We start from the raw sequence: 15508 nt of genomic DNA, 5'->3' as shown, positions 1-15508 counted from the left end.
TTACAAAGGACAAAACTCTTAGTGATGCTTAGTGGATGACTTTAAGTAATGCAGCCCTAAAGGGAAGAAACGAATTTAAATGTATTGCTTTTCAAAAGTTTTCTTTCTTTGTATGAGAGACTAGGGGATATAAATTTAGAAATAACATAGCAAAGCGTAGAAAGAGGATTAAATGATTGCTTTGCACTATCACAGAACTATTAGATTAAGTCATGGTTGTAGTTTATGAAGTCTAAGGAGGTAGCCTGTTGAGTAAAATTTCCAGCAGCAGTGCTGGCTTCAGCTTTTTTAAGCCCTGTCACTGTGCCTACTGTTGTCTTGATGCAGTGAGACAGACGGAGACACTGATCCAATTGAAGACCATATTTCCTGGGTTATTTGGACAGGACTGTTTGTGGGCCTCATTTACTGTGCAGCTGCACAAACAGCTGTGCCAGCATAACTCAGGATGAGAATGAGTGGGTGATGACTGTTTGGGTGGCACTAACAGTGATGCTAAGCATCAAGCCTTGACTTAAGGTGTTGCTGTAAGTAGGATGAGCAAAATGAAATTTGACTTCATTATTTCTGGATGAAAACTCTTGAGAAAATGGGAAAACCTGTATGTCTGCTTGTTTCCTGACGTTGCTGTTTTTGATGTTTTTAAACTATGACTGTATAAAGCATAGAGAGATATTTTATGATTCAGTGGTTCCTCTGTTGGCAGGGAGGGGGTGGTACTATTCCCAAGGTTACTGAGCTGTTCCATTTTGGGTGTTCGCTGGTTCAGAATTATGTGCCCTGAAAAGAAAGGCTGGGGAAAGAACCCATAGTTTAATTATGCTCTTCTGGGAGATGACTTGAGGTTTGAGTTCTTTTTCTCATTCTCCCACTTCCTGGATAAGCCTAGTGTTTTATAGTAGTGATGCCCACTCTCTGCCGTCTGGCACCTGTAAGAGGAAAGAATGAGTCATTTGGCTGCTACATGGAACCTTGATGGCATGTCTGTGAAATGTGTATATCTATATAAATCTATCTATATCTATAAAATCTATATAAAATATATAGATATAAAATAGGGTTCCCTTTCTCCTTTTGTAATGTAGGTGAAAAGATATTACTGCTGTTGTGGGAGGAAATGGGGAAAAAACCAAATTTCTGACAGAGTGTTGAAGATCTCATCCAGATCCCTTGACAGAAAAAAAATGAGAGAGTAGTGCCATGAGTAACTACTGGAAAAGGGATTGGCAGTGATGGTGGGCTCAGGGTGGTAACAGGCCTACCTACATAGCAGCAACTACAGCCTATGATTCAGGGTGTTCTATGCTGTTATGAAACTGCTTTTCTACACTGCCCCTCAGCCTCGCCTGTGGGACTTTTTAGTTAGAATTTTTGGTTAGTTTTTAGTAGTTTCTTGTTTACAGATATGAAAATCCTCCTAAAACACAACCGTATTTGAACACACTCAGCAAATTGCTTAGGAGAAATGAATTGACTTGTCTTTCTTCTAAAGCTAGAGAGAATGATTCTATTTCTGGAGCAAAGCAACAGGATGAAAGAGCTGAGACAGTAAGTAGTTTTAAGAGCTATGCTGTTCTTTAATTTCAGTTAAGCTATTTAGTTATATTGTTTACATTTCTTGAGCCAAGAATAAAAAATTGTCATTTTTATTCTAGGCCCTACTATCTGACTATTTTACAAAGCTCACAAAACTAAACTTGCAAAACCTGGCTGTAGACTGTATTTTCACAAATAACCCCCTTTGAGGAATATTTTTGCTGTGTTTTTTTTTTTAAAAAAGCAAAATCATTTGGATTCAGCGGGAGTCATTCAAAGAGAAATCAAACCTAGGAATTGCAATATGCTGCTTATCTGTGGATTTGTTTGTTTTTCTTCCTCTTCTGTCAAAGTTTTGGGACTTACTGTTTGGCTTATGTTGTCCAATAACTTCTGCTCAACCACTGTACCAAGAGTTGAAACAGAGTATTAATTTCAGTCTTTTGATGTTGTTAGGAAAGGGAGAGTTCCTGCAAAACTGTAATTCTGCTCTGTGTATATGAAAGCTGAAGGATTTTTCAGACTGAAAACCTAGGATGGGGCTAATAGGATTCAATTACAAATTTCCATTTGATTCTTAACTACCTGAAACTTCGCAGTTAACAAATCATTACAAGTTAAAATAAGCAAAACATCTTTATCCTTTCTCATATCTCCTTCATTCATTTTTGAGAGGCTTGCTTATAGTAAAGTACTGAACCCATTTGCTGCCCTTAAATTGATTATAAAGTGGAACGTGGTTTGCATTGAAAATGGTTATTATTTGCTTATTTATGTTCAAGTGTACCTGTGAAAATGTTACTTTTCATTTGAAGAGATGCAGAATTATTCGGATATTGCAGTAAATGTTTAGAATTGCTTGCTTTACTGTTAAAGTGCCACTTACTGATATGTAATGTATAAAACAGCTTATGTCTTTGATTTACAGGTTTTGCACAATTTCTTTTCCAACCATGATAGATGTTCTGGGACAAGTGATAGAAGTATGTTGTCTGTACCAGAGACAGTAAAGCTAAATGCTGAGGATGACATCAAAGATTTTGGTATGCACTGATGCTTTACTACTGGGTATACAGTGAAGCAAGACTGAGGGTAAAGTCACCCTGAGCTGATCTTATGATTTATCTCCTCTGATGACTGTGTACTCTCACTTTCTGAATTGATTCAACCTTGTAAAATTAATTTGGCCTTTAAAAAGGGGATCAGTTTCTGTTGAGTCAGTGAATTAAATCAGGTTACCATGCCACTGGATAACAACCAGATTAGTCCTGGTATAAGTGAAGGCATGAGACTTTATGGGAGAGCTGAGAGAGGAAAATGGTACAGGCTCAAGGGGGAGCAAGACTACTACTTCTACCTATTGAACAGGTTTTGCTTTATCATGAAGTTTCACCCCAATAATCATTATTCTGTGATGAGCTTGTTTTTTAACTTTGCAAAATCCTTTCCTCATTTACATCACCTGTTAGTAGTTCAAAATATGACAAATCCTTTAGGAAAATGAAATGATTTATTTTTTTTATTGAATGCAGAAAATACTTGACTAAGGGGAAGAAAATATTTTCATGCCATGTTAGTGAACAAACGAAAATCTACACTTCAGTGCGAGCTTTTTTATTTTTGTTGAGAAATGATGGCAGAAGAGAAGACTAACAGAAATTTGTTCAGCACGCATGAGCGTAGAAGATTGACATGTGCTAGGCAGGACAATGTATACTTAGGATCATGTGTCTCCTTGTCCGTATTGAATAGACTGCCCTAAAAATATTGTTTGGTGGTATGTGTAAGAATTGTGAAAGGATTTGATGAGGAAGGCTGAGAATGCTGCAGTCAGAAAGCATTGTTACTTGCAGAGTGGTGTATACTGCTGTCTTTGTATTTTAAGTTCAAGCATGCTGAGAAAAATGTAGTTGGTAGCTAACATATGCAAGAAATCTGTAGTCAGTAAAATACTTTCAGAAATTAAGGCCAAATTAATATCGTGTTCTGTGTTCCAAAATGACTAATTTCATCCCATACCACAGTAGAGAAGGCTAGTTAAAACAATATCTGAGTAAAAATAAGAGAGAGAAGAAACCCATTTCAAGTACAAAATAACTTTTGCGGAAGTCTCTTCCCCCCTGCCCCATCTTCCCTGGTTGATAATAGTTAACTTGGCATTTGAAGATACAATGTGAAAAGAAGGATAACTGAAACATCTGTAGCTTTCAAATGGTGGTGTCCTCTGAAATAGTGTTATATGATCATGAAAGACAGTCAGTTTTATTAGGTATACACTTTGTTTCAGTCAAAGAAAACAAGAGGGATCATCATGTTGATTTGAATACCTATGTGATTTTAAGGATGTGAAGAGATTATTTCTATTGTACAAACTGTGTCCTTAGCAAGAGTGAGACTGAATATATGCCCTCAGTCCAAAGTACAAGAACTACCAAATATTTCAAAGATATTTTTCTGGATTTTTTTTTTTTAGTTATAAGAATTTGGGGAAAGAAGAAAACTTTTTCAAACTGTTTTACATTTAGCGTAACCATGGACTACAAGATGCATACTGTCATGTATTTCCAACCCTAACCATTCTATGATCCTATGATCCTATTAACAATTCAGAATTTCACAAAAGGAGCTAAACAGCATCCTGGGCTGAATCAAGAGGAGCGTGGCCAGCAGGTCGAGGGAGGTGATTCTCCCCCTCTACTCTGCTCTGGTGAGACCCCACCTGGAGTACTGCATCCAGCTCTGGAGCCCCCAGCATAAGAAGGACATGGACCAGGTGGAGAGGGTCCAGAGGAGGGCCACAAAGATGATCAGAGGGCTGGAGCACCTCTCCTATGAGGACAGGCTTAGAGAGTTGGGGCTATTCAGCCTGGAGTAGAGGAGGCTCCAGGGACACCTTATAGCAGTCCCTCAAGGGAGGCCTACAGGAAAGATGGGGAGAGACTGTTCAGTAGGGCCTGTTGTGACAGGACGAGGGGTAACGGTTTCAAATCAGAGGGAGGTAGATTTAGATTAGATATTAGGAAATACATTTTTACAATGAGGGTTGCCCAGAGAGGTGGTGGATGCCCCATCCCTGGAAACATTCAAGGCCAGGTTGGATGAGGCTCTGAGCAACCTGACGTAGTTGGAGATGTCCCTGCTTCTTGCAGGGGAGTTGGACTAGATGACCTTTGAAGGTCCCTTCCAACCCTAACCATTCTATGATTCTATAATCAGTAGCCATATTAGTTTATAAAGCAACTATTAATTCGTAAGGTTCACGTCCCTAGTTTAAGTAAGTCTAAGTGTGGTCCTTGTAACATTGTAACACTAAGCTGTGGGCATCTGGCCCTTGTAGCAGAATTAACAGGTTTGCTGTAGGTATATTACCTGGATTCAGAGTTAAGATTCTTCAAATATGTAGGAATCAGCATATTGAATTGGAAGCTGTTTAAATTGGAAAACTAATGGGTAACATGGAATTCTGTAACATTTTAGGTATTTTACTTTGGCCTGTTGCCCAAAACTTTGTGTTTAAACTCTTTAATTCAAAAACTAAAATTACATCATTCAGTTCCTTTATAATCCTTGTCTGAATAAATGGTTTATCTTTAACCTTAGGGTCTAGAATGATTCATCAAGTAGGAGAAATGGGTTCAATACCCTCTGCTTATAGGATTTCAACCTGACATGTGGCAATGTGTTTTAACAGTCAGTCAATATATGACTCCAGAGCAGAAACATCTAATGTTAAGCTTCTTTTTTTTTTTTTCCTGAGTATTGTATTATTTACCCAGAAGGAGAGGCTCTGAGAAAACACATTAAGTTGTTATTGCCTAGTTAGGTCTGTTACTGGGAAAACAGAATTCTGTTGTTCAGTTCTCATTTTTGGGGTTGTCATTTCCCTGCCCCTCCAGTGAGTTTAGAAGTCAAAATGAACTTCCCTGATTATTATTTTTTCCTGTGGCATCAGGTTATTCATTGTACAACCAGTATCTTTACAATCTTTCAGATACTCCTGGTTTTGTTTCTTGATTAAAGGTAATGGCTTCTGTTTAAGTAAAAAGAAAAACAACTATGTCTTTTTAGAAAGCTCTGTTGACAAATTATTACAGAAGGAAAGGATGTGGACACAGAAGTTATTCCAGAGGAATGCCCTTCCGTAAGGGAAAAGGACCTGTACACTCAATCTGTAGTTGTTAGCTTTTTCTTTTTGAGATCTCATTTAGTGATACCTTCTGCCACTTGGGCAAAAAATAAAAAGTAAAGAGAATGAGTAACTGTTCAAGACATGTGATGGGCAGGAACCCTTGATGGATGTGTTTACAAATAGTTGGATGTGTGTAACCAAGCACTGGAAAAGCTTCTATGGACTTCCAAATGGAAAATCTTTCAAACACGAGGTTATTTAAATGCTCTAATAGGGAAAATAGTTCTAAATTGTAGAAATTGTATGTAGAAAAGGCTTGTGGAAAAGTTAAGCTATCGGTTATGTGCCCAAGGAAAACAGAAGACAAGGATGTTTTCTAGGTACTTTGTTACTATTTCTTTGATATCAAAAAGCCCTAAAAAGTACTCTCAAAATAAAACCTACCTATCTTTTTGAATGTGAAATATTTTGTTAAGTGAGTTTTGTTCATACATTTGAGAATTTAATATTTTTATTTTGTATGTGTAAGCTTTTGCTTACAAAATAGGGTTTAGGTTATTTTCCCCCACTGCATACTTCCTTACAGAAAAACTTCTAATTATTTTTCTAATATTTGTACCAATCATAGAACTTTCAAAAAACTTCCTAATCAATTAAAAATTGTGAATCTTTTCTAAATCTTTCTAGATACTATACTATTCTATATCAAAGCAAAAGACAGTTTAATAAATTAATCCTTAAATAACAGTTTTCTTAGCTGCCAGTTATAGACAAAAATAGGCATGTTTGGTGCCTACCATCTGGTATAAATTTTGGAGGAAAAAATGTAGATGTTTGTTTTGTAAAACTTACTACTCATTCGCCTGTCCTTCGGGGGGGGGGGGGGGGGGGAAATCTTTTGAGATAGCTAGGTTTCATCTTGGAAAACTGCTTAACCACCACAGTCCTCAGGAGGCCAGGGCATCTGCGTGTATGTCCTTTGCCTCCTGTTTCCTCTAACAGCTCCTACTGGAGAGTAATGTACTTTAGACGTGTAGATTTATCTTTCCAAACTCACTCCTGAGTGAAGATAATTGTCATAAAATTGAAAGCTGTATTTACCTATAAAAACATAATGCTATTCTTAAGTTATTTCCCAAAACTTACCTTTTTTTAACTTATTTTTCTCTCCCCATCTTCTCTAAACTATTTAGAGTCGGAGATGTTAGATGGCTTATTTGGTGAGATTAATATCTTTGAGGATACATTCAACATACCTGCTAAGTCCAGTGGAACTCTTCAACTGATGCCGCATGCTCTGGATGCAGTAGAGAAATGTGAAATAAACACAGATAAAGCACAAGGAAAGGAGAATTTTTCTTCCAAGCAGTCCATTAGAAGAAAGACTGGCATTTCACAGGAGGTGAAACCAACTAGCTGGACTGAAAAAAGCCACTCTGTTGAAATGGAGGATTCTTTGCTCCAAAACACAGATGAAGATACAGGGGATGGTAAAGATGGCTGTTTGATAGGACACAAAAAAGAATTGGAGTCATTTAAGATCACAGGAGATGTGCAAGATTATAGAATACACAAGTCATTTGAGAATGAGAAGCCTGTAAAAGAAGACATACAATTTCCTTCAAGCCAGTGGTCTCAACTGAACTTATCTGATCTTGATGTAACTCACTTGGAAATGTCTCTATGTAGCTCTCCACCCTCTGACTTAAGTAGAGAGGAAAATTTAGAGAAGTCGGTACTAATGACCAAGGATGATGCTGTGGAAACATCTTTACTGAATACTTCAGGCTTGATAAAAGCACAAAAGCTGTTGAGCGTCAATTTGTCAGAAAAGTGCTATGAAGTGAAAAATTCTGAAAAAAACCCAACATCAGAAATAACTCCAGTAAAATCTGTGTCTCTGAGTGTTCAAGATCCAAAGTTAGTAAAAGGATGTGCGGCTGAGAATGTTTCCAAAATGAGCTTCCTAAACTGTAATTCTTTTTTAATAGAAAGTACAAATGTCACAGAGTATTCTGTGGTCTACAATGGCAGCTTTTCCAAGCATATAAAAGCAACTTCTAAATCTGTGGTAACTGATCTTCTGTCTCACCCACTTGTATGTAGTGCTACATCTCCAGATAATTGCAATGACCTACATTTAACAAATAGTGAAAATACTCTTACGAAGTCTGACTTTAAAAGCCTAAATATGTTATCCAGCTTGAGAAGGAGATCCAAGAGATTTATTTATACGATAAATAATGCTTTACTGTATCAAGAAGAAAAAATACAGAAAGAAGTGACCTCTGAATTGCCTATTCATCCTCTGTTACCACATTTGGAATCTGGTTCGTGTGAATTTAAAGGTTGTCATGTGGCCAGAGTTGATGAGCAAGGTATATTATTAAGCTTTTCATCATTTGTGGAGGATTCTGTATGTGTTTATTAAGACCTTTTGTGTAAATGTTTCAGATAAAACCATGTAAAATCTTGTGTTTGTGATGAAGTAGCTCTACAACTGACTAGTCTGGGAATTGAGATATGGAGCTGGACTGTGATAATCATAGTGACAGAATAGCATTATTTTCCGATAGTCTGGTGCTAAGTTACTGGTTTAGTCTCAGATTAGTTTCTTGAATAAAACTTCCACCTTGAACTATTATTCCAATTGACAAGCTTAATTATATGTTTGTCAATGCTGTTTAGACATTCATGGTGTCAAGAGCGATCCTGTCTGAGTTGATAACTTATAAGAGATCAAGCTGTTGCTCTTGCTGGAATAATTACTTAATATTAGGAATTTAAGTACTTCTCTTTAAAGTTTGAAACAAGTCCTTATGTTGAGACGCAGGAATGGAAGCCCATCTCTTCAAATTTCATTACAACTGAAAATTGATTTTTTTTTTTAATTGATTTTTTTAAAAAAAAAAAACTGATAGTACTAACTGCTGGTTACTCACTTGTTTCTGGTTATTAGAACATGATTAGATTAAACAGATCTCCAGTCTTGTCAAGGCGTTCACATTTGAAAACAAAAGTGATACTTATGGTGCCGGTGCTAAACACATGCAGAAATGACCTTATGGTCCAAAATTTTACCAAAATCTGAATCTGCATTTGTTTGCATAAATGAGAACTAATTTATTAACACTTTTTTTTCCTGTAATGTCTTCTTTTGTAGACTGCCTGCTTTTTGCTGAGAGGAAGCATTTGCAATCGAATATCGAGGCAAATAATTTCAGCACTTGTACTTTAAAAATGGATATAATGAATAATTCTTCTGATAATTCCTTCACCGATAGGCTGAAACAACAAGACCTAAGAGCCTTGGGAGAAAATGCAAGAGAGGATCAACCTGCTACATCATTAAAATGTTTGAAAGTATCAAATACAGATAAAGAAGACACAACAGATTCTTTAAATAGAGAAATAATTTCAAATATAAAACGTAAAGTTCTAGCTTCAGCATGCCTGATGGCAAGAAAGCGTTCCAGATTGCTCCCTAAAGGCTGCTGCTTAGAGAAACGCGAGGAAGATAAGTATGTGAGTGCGAATGTGGACGATGGAGCCACTGTACCTTGGAGCCTTAAAGAACAACTTGTGTGTTCTCTTAGGGATAATGAACGCTTTATTGATATTCACCATGACACTACGTCTGTGACAAACGACGGTTTCAATAATACTTTGAGTCAGATCAAGTTTGGCATAAATGGAGCCAGTAGTGACTGTTGCAATAAAATAACAACTGATAAAAGGCATGCTACAGGCCAGTGGTCAGTGGTTGACAGTAAAGAAGTACTTGGACCTTTGGGAATAAACTGCTCAGAAAATGATAGTACTGGGTTAAAACAAGGGGGGAAAACAGATGCAGCTGCCTTTTCAGAAGTTGTAGCCAACAATCAAGAACCAAAGTCAGTTGAAAACAATGAAAGCCCTCAAGCAGCTGCTTGCAATAATGTAGCTGTAGAGATTGCTAAAGAATTGTTAGATTGTATAGATGATAATTCTTTAAATGAAGTAATTTCTGAAGAGGATAAACAAGTAGCGCCTATATATTCCAGCACAAAGTCAAAGGAAAACCTAAAGTATAAAGGGAAATCATCAGGAAATCTTAATGCATGCAGTTTGAATCTGGGCTTTGGTGGCTTTCAGACTGCTTCCAATAAGCAGATTAAATTATCTGAAGTCAGTATAGCAAAAGGCAAAATGCTGTTCAAAGATATTGAAAATGAATGCTTTGAAGCCTCTTCCATGGAAAAAGTCAGAAACATTTCAAATCAAGTTAAAAAGGAAAATACATTTTTCTCAGATTCAGAAAGCAAGTTGGGCAGTGATTTGTCTGATTCTTTGGATTTGCAGGCAAGTTTTCTTGAGCGCACGCATACACAGTTTATTCCACATAGAGCTGCCTCATGTAAATGCTTTCCTAGAAGTCAACAATGCTTGCAAGAAACAAATCAAATGCTGACAGCAAGCCAAGAAGCTGAAATTGCCGAACTTTCTAGTATCCTGGAAGAAACAGGTAGTCAGTTTGAATTTACACAGTTTAGAAAGCAAAGTAATGTGGTACAAAATCATGCCTTTCAACAGTTTGGAACTGTAGAAACACATGGAACAACGAATGTGGAAAATATTCCTGAAACAAGGAAAGATACTGATTTTTGCAGCACTTTTAAATCTGAAAATCAAGTAGAAAATGACAAGTATTGTACCAAGCAGGAGGAGACACATGAAAACTCTGAAGTGGTGGAATATGAAAAAGAAAATGCAATGGTTTTCCATAAAAATGACAAAAAGGTTACTTTTACTAACTTAGACAGAAATGAAAGTAGAATATCTGATAGGAGTTTTCCAGTAGCTAAACAGGACCACTTTTCTAATTTTGTAGGCTTTACTTCAGCTGGAGGTAAAAAATTAAATATTTCTAAGGAGGCTTTGACCAGATCTGCAGAGCTCTTCAGGGACTTGGATGATGATAACTATTTGTTTGTATCTTCTGAAAATAGTGCTAGATGTCGCAATTCAAAAGGACATATATCATCTAACTGTAATTTTGCCAGATCCCTGGCAAAAGAAACAAAAGAAAAACAATTTGTGTTTCAGATTTCAAAAGAAAACAAAGGAAAAACAATTTGTGTTTCAGATTTCAAAAGCACAGGTGCCATTTCCCACCATGCAAAGAAAAAAAATGAGGAAAATATTAGTACACTGTTCACAAAAGATACAGAACATCAAACAAAAAGATCAGTAAAATATAATGAAAATGTTAATTTCAGTAGTACTATCATCAACAGCTTATCATCCATTAAAAAACGTAACCAGAATCATAAAACTTCCAAACAGGTTTTGAATCAAGGAGATTGCCACGTTGAAGGTAGTTTGCATGAAGACTCATTAGGTGTAACATGTCTAGGAGATGGTATTACAGCTGCAGAAGAACATAGTTTAAACATATCAGATGAAATGGAAAACTTGTCTCCTAATGAGAAAAGAGAAGAGACAAAGGAAAATGAACACTTGTCACAAAAACTTCTAGCTCCAGCTGGTGGTGATATATCCATTTCTGATGCAGCTTTGGATCATTCTCTACATTTGCTTAACGTACCATGTGGAGAAAGAGATGTAAATGTTTTGGAGAACTCTGATAAACAAAAGACAAATCATGAAAATATGGAAGGAGAAGACACTACCCATGATAAGAACCTGTTAGTGAATGAAAGCAGAATAAAAATAGATTCATGTCATCATCATCAAATACATTTCGAGCAAGAGGAGAATGTTGAAAAAGATGAAGTGAAAGGGAGTTATCTGACTGGTTTTCAGACTGCTAGTGGCAAGAAAATAACAATTGCTGATGGATTTTTGGCTAAAGCTGAACAGTTTTTTGCGGAAGATGTTGATGCAGGGAAGGCACATAATGACAATTCTGAGAATCCCTTAAAGAAAAGGAAATGTGGTAAAAATTGTTTCAAAGACTGTGATTTATGTATTGAAAGCATTGCTCAGTGTGATCCAGAAGAACTTAATTTTAATAAAAACCTTGTTCCTGGAGAACCTGGAGATCAATTTAAGCAGACAGTAGAGAGCAGTTCCATTAAACACACTGTGATTCCTCATACTGTTCAAACAGATACGTTTGTTAATCTAGGTGAAGATTGCGATAGAAGTTTGGTAACTTCATATGTGCGTAAAAAAGCTGATATCAGACCTGGAAAGTCAGAATTGGAATCCATTCCTGAACAGGAGAGTGATGCTTTAAGTAGAACCCATTTGTCTGAAGATGGAAAACTGTTTGCAGAGAGAGAGATGGAATACTCAGCAAAAGAGAGGGATGATTCAGAAAACATGCATGATTTTCCTGTGCACTCTGCTGCATCTCTGCATTTAAGGAAGGTATCAAATGATCTTGAAGATAATTCTGCGCCTGGAGATACAAAAATTACTTCATTTGTTGAGGATAGTAACAATAAATCTAATCAATCCCTCCTCTTAACTTCAAAAAGTAGCTCTTCTAATTTGAAGTGTGACACTAAGGAATTTGACTTAGAACATTTAAATCAACCTTGTGCTGATAGAAACTGCATCACAGACACCGTAGTTAATGCTTGCCAAAAACAGCTGCTAGTCAGTCTTCCTGAAGACGAAACTAATTTAACCAGCTTAAAAGAAACATCACTTAATGTTGACAATCAAAAGGATGACATGAAACAAACTGTGTTTACTACAGCAAAAGGTAAAGCAGTTTGTGTTTCGGAAAGTGCGTTAGCCAGAGTCAGACAAATGTTTCAAGAGGAGTATGGTGAATCTGTAAAATACGAAATTCAGACTAACTCGAGAACTAATCAAACAGAAATTGCTGGAAATTCACCCTCCGTCACTCATGCTAAGTGTCCTAATTCCGCTAAGTTTTTAAATGCTACGAGAAGTGAAGAGATTAACTCAGCTGCATCCCATTATATTGAAGTACATGCAAGTGTTAGTGAAAATGGTCACCAAGGTGCAAACACATTTGTAGATTCCAAGTCTGTTCCAAATTCTCAGAGGCAATGCTTTGGACAGAATGTTAAGCTTTTAGGGCACTTGCCTGTTCCAGCTAAGCAGATAAAGCAGTCAGATTCTTCTGCAGGCAGTCTTGGATTTTTTAGTACAGCAAGTGGTAAGCCTGTACAACTATCAGAAGAGTCACTCAGGAAAGCTAGACAGCTCTTTTCAGAAATGGAAGATAATAATTCATTGCATGTGCAAGAAGCACTTCTAGTCAAGGAAGATGTTGAAAAGTCTGAAATGCACACTGAAGTAGTTCCTAGGAAAATGCAGATAGTGTTACCAGAAGGGGAAGAAAATGCCAGCACTGAATTGATTTCAGATCCTGCTTTTGGGTTCAGCACCGCAAGTGGAAAGCGGGTAGCAGTCTCTAAAAATGCCTATCAGAAAGCAAAGGCAATTTTAAAAGAATCTGATGACTTTTTGAGCAGTGGGCTTTGCATTACAGATCAGCTTAGTGCAGTTAAAGAGAGTGGTCAGTGTGTGAAATCTTTCACTGATAAAGTGATCTCAGAATCCAAATTTGAAAAAAGCTGCAATGAAGAGTCTGACTTAAAAAGCATCTACTCTGAAGAAATGAAGTCTTTTCCAAGCACTCACCATGTCAAAATGCCTGAGTATGTGCCATGTAGTAAAAAACCCAACCAGTTAACATCATTTAAAAATAGCTTTCAGCAGGAGGAGACTAGGTCTTTTGGAAAAGAGCAGCTGAATCTAGGGATGAAAACAGAGTCTGAAGCAATTTCATGCAGTGCTACTGCTAAAGCAGAAACGAGTGTTAATCTTCTCCAAACTCCAAAACATTACTTGGAAGTGGAGGCTGTAGAAAGTGCAAGAGCCTTTATGGAAGATGATCTTTCCAATTCTGGAGTACAAATTAGTGCTGCACAGTCCTTCAGTGGCAAATTGGATAACAACTTTCAAAATAAAACCTTTGGGAAGAGGCACTTGGAAGAAAAACACTCACTTGGTAGGTCTTTGTCTTGTATATGTTCCTATTTCTGCATGGTGGGTTGTTTGAGGATTTTGCATGTCACATTGATTTTTAGGTCATATAGAAGTTGAAGTTCTTTCTTTAGGTGTCAGTGACAAGAATTCTTGCTACAGGCAATAGTTCATCCACTCTTTCTGGCCTTAAATGCACAGTACAAGCTAAACTTGTGATGAGTAATGTTGCAGGTGTGCAGGTTTTGCTGTTTTATCCTAAAGTTAAGGAGGAAAGCTCCTGCTGCTTTTCTCTCTGAGCAGACTTCTTTTTTTTTTTTCTGTGCACAAATCTAGTGGGTTTTAATTGAAAAATGAGTAGTAATATTTCCATTTTCACCTTTTTGTGCCTTGTAGGTGAGGACAAGGTTTCACTTGTACTGAGATTGCTGGTTTGATATGAAAAATAGTTGTTGGTCTAAAAGTGCAGTTTCTTATCATCTAAAACTGATCTGTCTTGTAGCTGAAGCATTGGTACTTAATGCTTGTACAGTGGCCCAGACCTGTTCAGGAACCTGGGCTAGCTGGAAACTATTTATGGAAGGGTAGATTGCAACAGAGCGGCTGCCCAGCTGCACAAGTTCAGGTATAAAGGTCAAGCAGGCTACTGCAGGAAAGTCTGGGTAGGCCTGAAAATGCAAATAGGACTCTATCAGTCCAGCCTGAAACTGTGACACAGCTGAACCATATCCTTAGTTAAAGCTTCTGCAAAAGATGTGCTACGCACTTTTTTAGAATTCTGTTGGGACTCTTTGATTACTGGAAGTACAGAAGAAGACACAGGTGAGCTGTGCTGCTGGAGTCCCCGTGGTGCGCTTTCTGAGGCAGACTGTCTCTAGTATGTTTGATAACTTAAGGCTTACAAACTTTGATTTGGAGAAACAGACCTACTGACCACAAAAGATTCTGCAGCAGGCTTCATTGTATGGAGGCTTGAAATCATTCTTAGTAACGCAATATACAGTAATTCTGTACAGAATAAACTTTTGCAAATTGTGGTGAAGTAGCTCTGTGTTTGAAAAGGTCGTTTAATACAGATGTGTGACCTGAAAACTTGCTACTTCTGCTTGCTCTGACTTCTTGAATCTTTTATTTAGAAATTATAATTAAGTTATACAGTATTGGTAAGAAATTGAACTTAAAAGGAACATCACTTTTAAAAATCTGTGTTTTTATCCTAGGAGAACCTCCAATTAAAAGACAGCTACTGCTGGAATTTAACAGAACAAAGAATCCTCCCAGATCTCTGAAAGCTTCGAAAAGCACCCCTGATGGTAATTTTAGCCTTGTTTTCTAAGCAGTAATCTGATGTCAGTTGTTATCTTTAGAATTCTTCAATTTACAATAAACTAACATATAATCACATTGCTTAACTGCTGCTTTTATCCATATAATCATGAAAATTCAGGGAAGCTGCTATGGTAATGTCTCTGCTGACTTGAAATCACACGATTAATGGTATGCCTTATTGTGTAGAGTCTAAGTATATTACAATGTATTACTTCTGCAAAAACTCTGGTTTAATTTTCAGCTTGGTAGGAATTTATCCAGTTTCTCACAACCCTAAATCTCACAAATTCTAGTCTCAGTAAGAAGAATATTTTTTTCTTGATCTGTAGTGACTCAATTAAAAACTTTATCTACAGGAACATGAGAAGATACTGGTAATTTCATCCTATAATAATTTGTGAAGAAGATACTCACTGATAGGTTTCTACATTACAGATGCTTTTAATATTTTGACCCAGTAATATGGAGGCTTATGAAAGTGAAATCAAGGTTTCAAAGTTTGAGTTGATACTTTATATAAAGCTAGTGTGTGATTAGGGTATT

General features: G+C 36.9%; 1 protein-coding gene across 1 annotated transcript in view; it reads left to right on the top strand.

Moving 5' to 3' along the window:
- BRCA2 (BRCA2 DNA repair associated) overlaps positions 1 to 15508 on the top strand; it is a 43656-nt gene that overhangs the window by 4521 nt on the left and 23627 nt on the right. Inside the window, exons 7-11 of the mRNA XM_086742127.1 lie at positions 1493 to 1548; positions 2465 to 2579; positions 6859 to 8043; positions 8829 to 13661; positions 14857 to 14949. Of these exons, the coding sequence (XP_086598253.1) occupies positions 1493 to 1548; positions 2465 to 2579; positions 6859 to 8043; positions 8829 to 13661; positions 14857 to 14949 (6282 nt within the window). The remainder of the gene's footprint in view (positions 1 to 1492; positions 1549 to 2464; positions 2580 to 6858; positions 8044 to 8828; positions 13662 to 14856; positions 14950 to 15508) is intronic.

Source organism: Chlamydotis macqueenii, chromosome 1, assembly GCF_036417535.1.
Source record: "Chlamydotis macqueenii isolate bChlMac1 chromosome 1, bChlMac1.mat, whole genome shotgun sequence".
NCBI lineage: Eukaryota > Metazoa > Chordata > Aves > Otidiformes > Otididae > Chlamydotis > Chlamydotis macqueenii.
The sequence above is the reverse complement of the archived record's forward strand: the minus strand, read 5'-3'. Positions and strand labels throughout refer to the sequence as shown.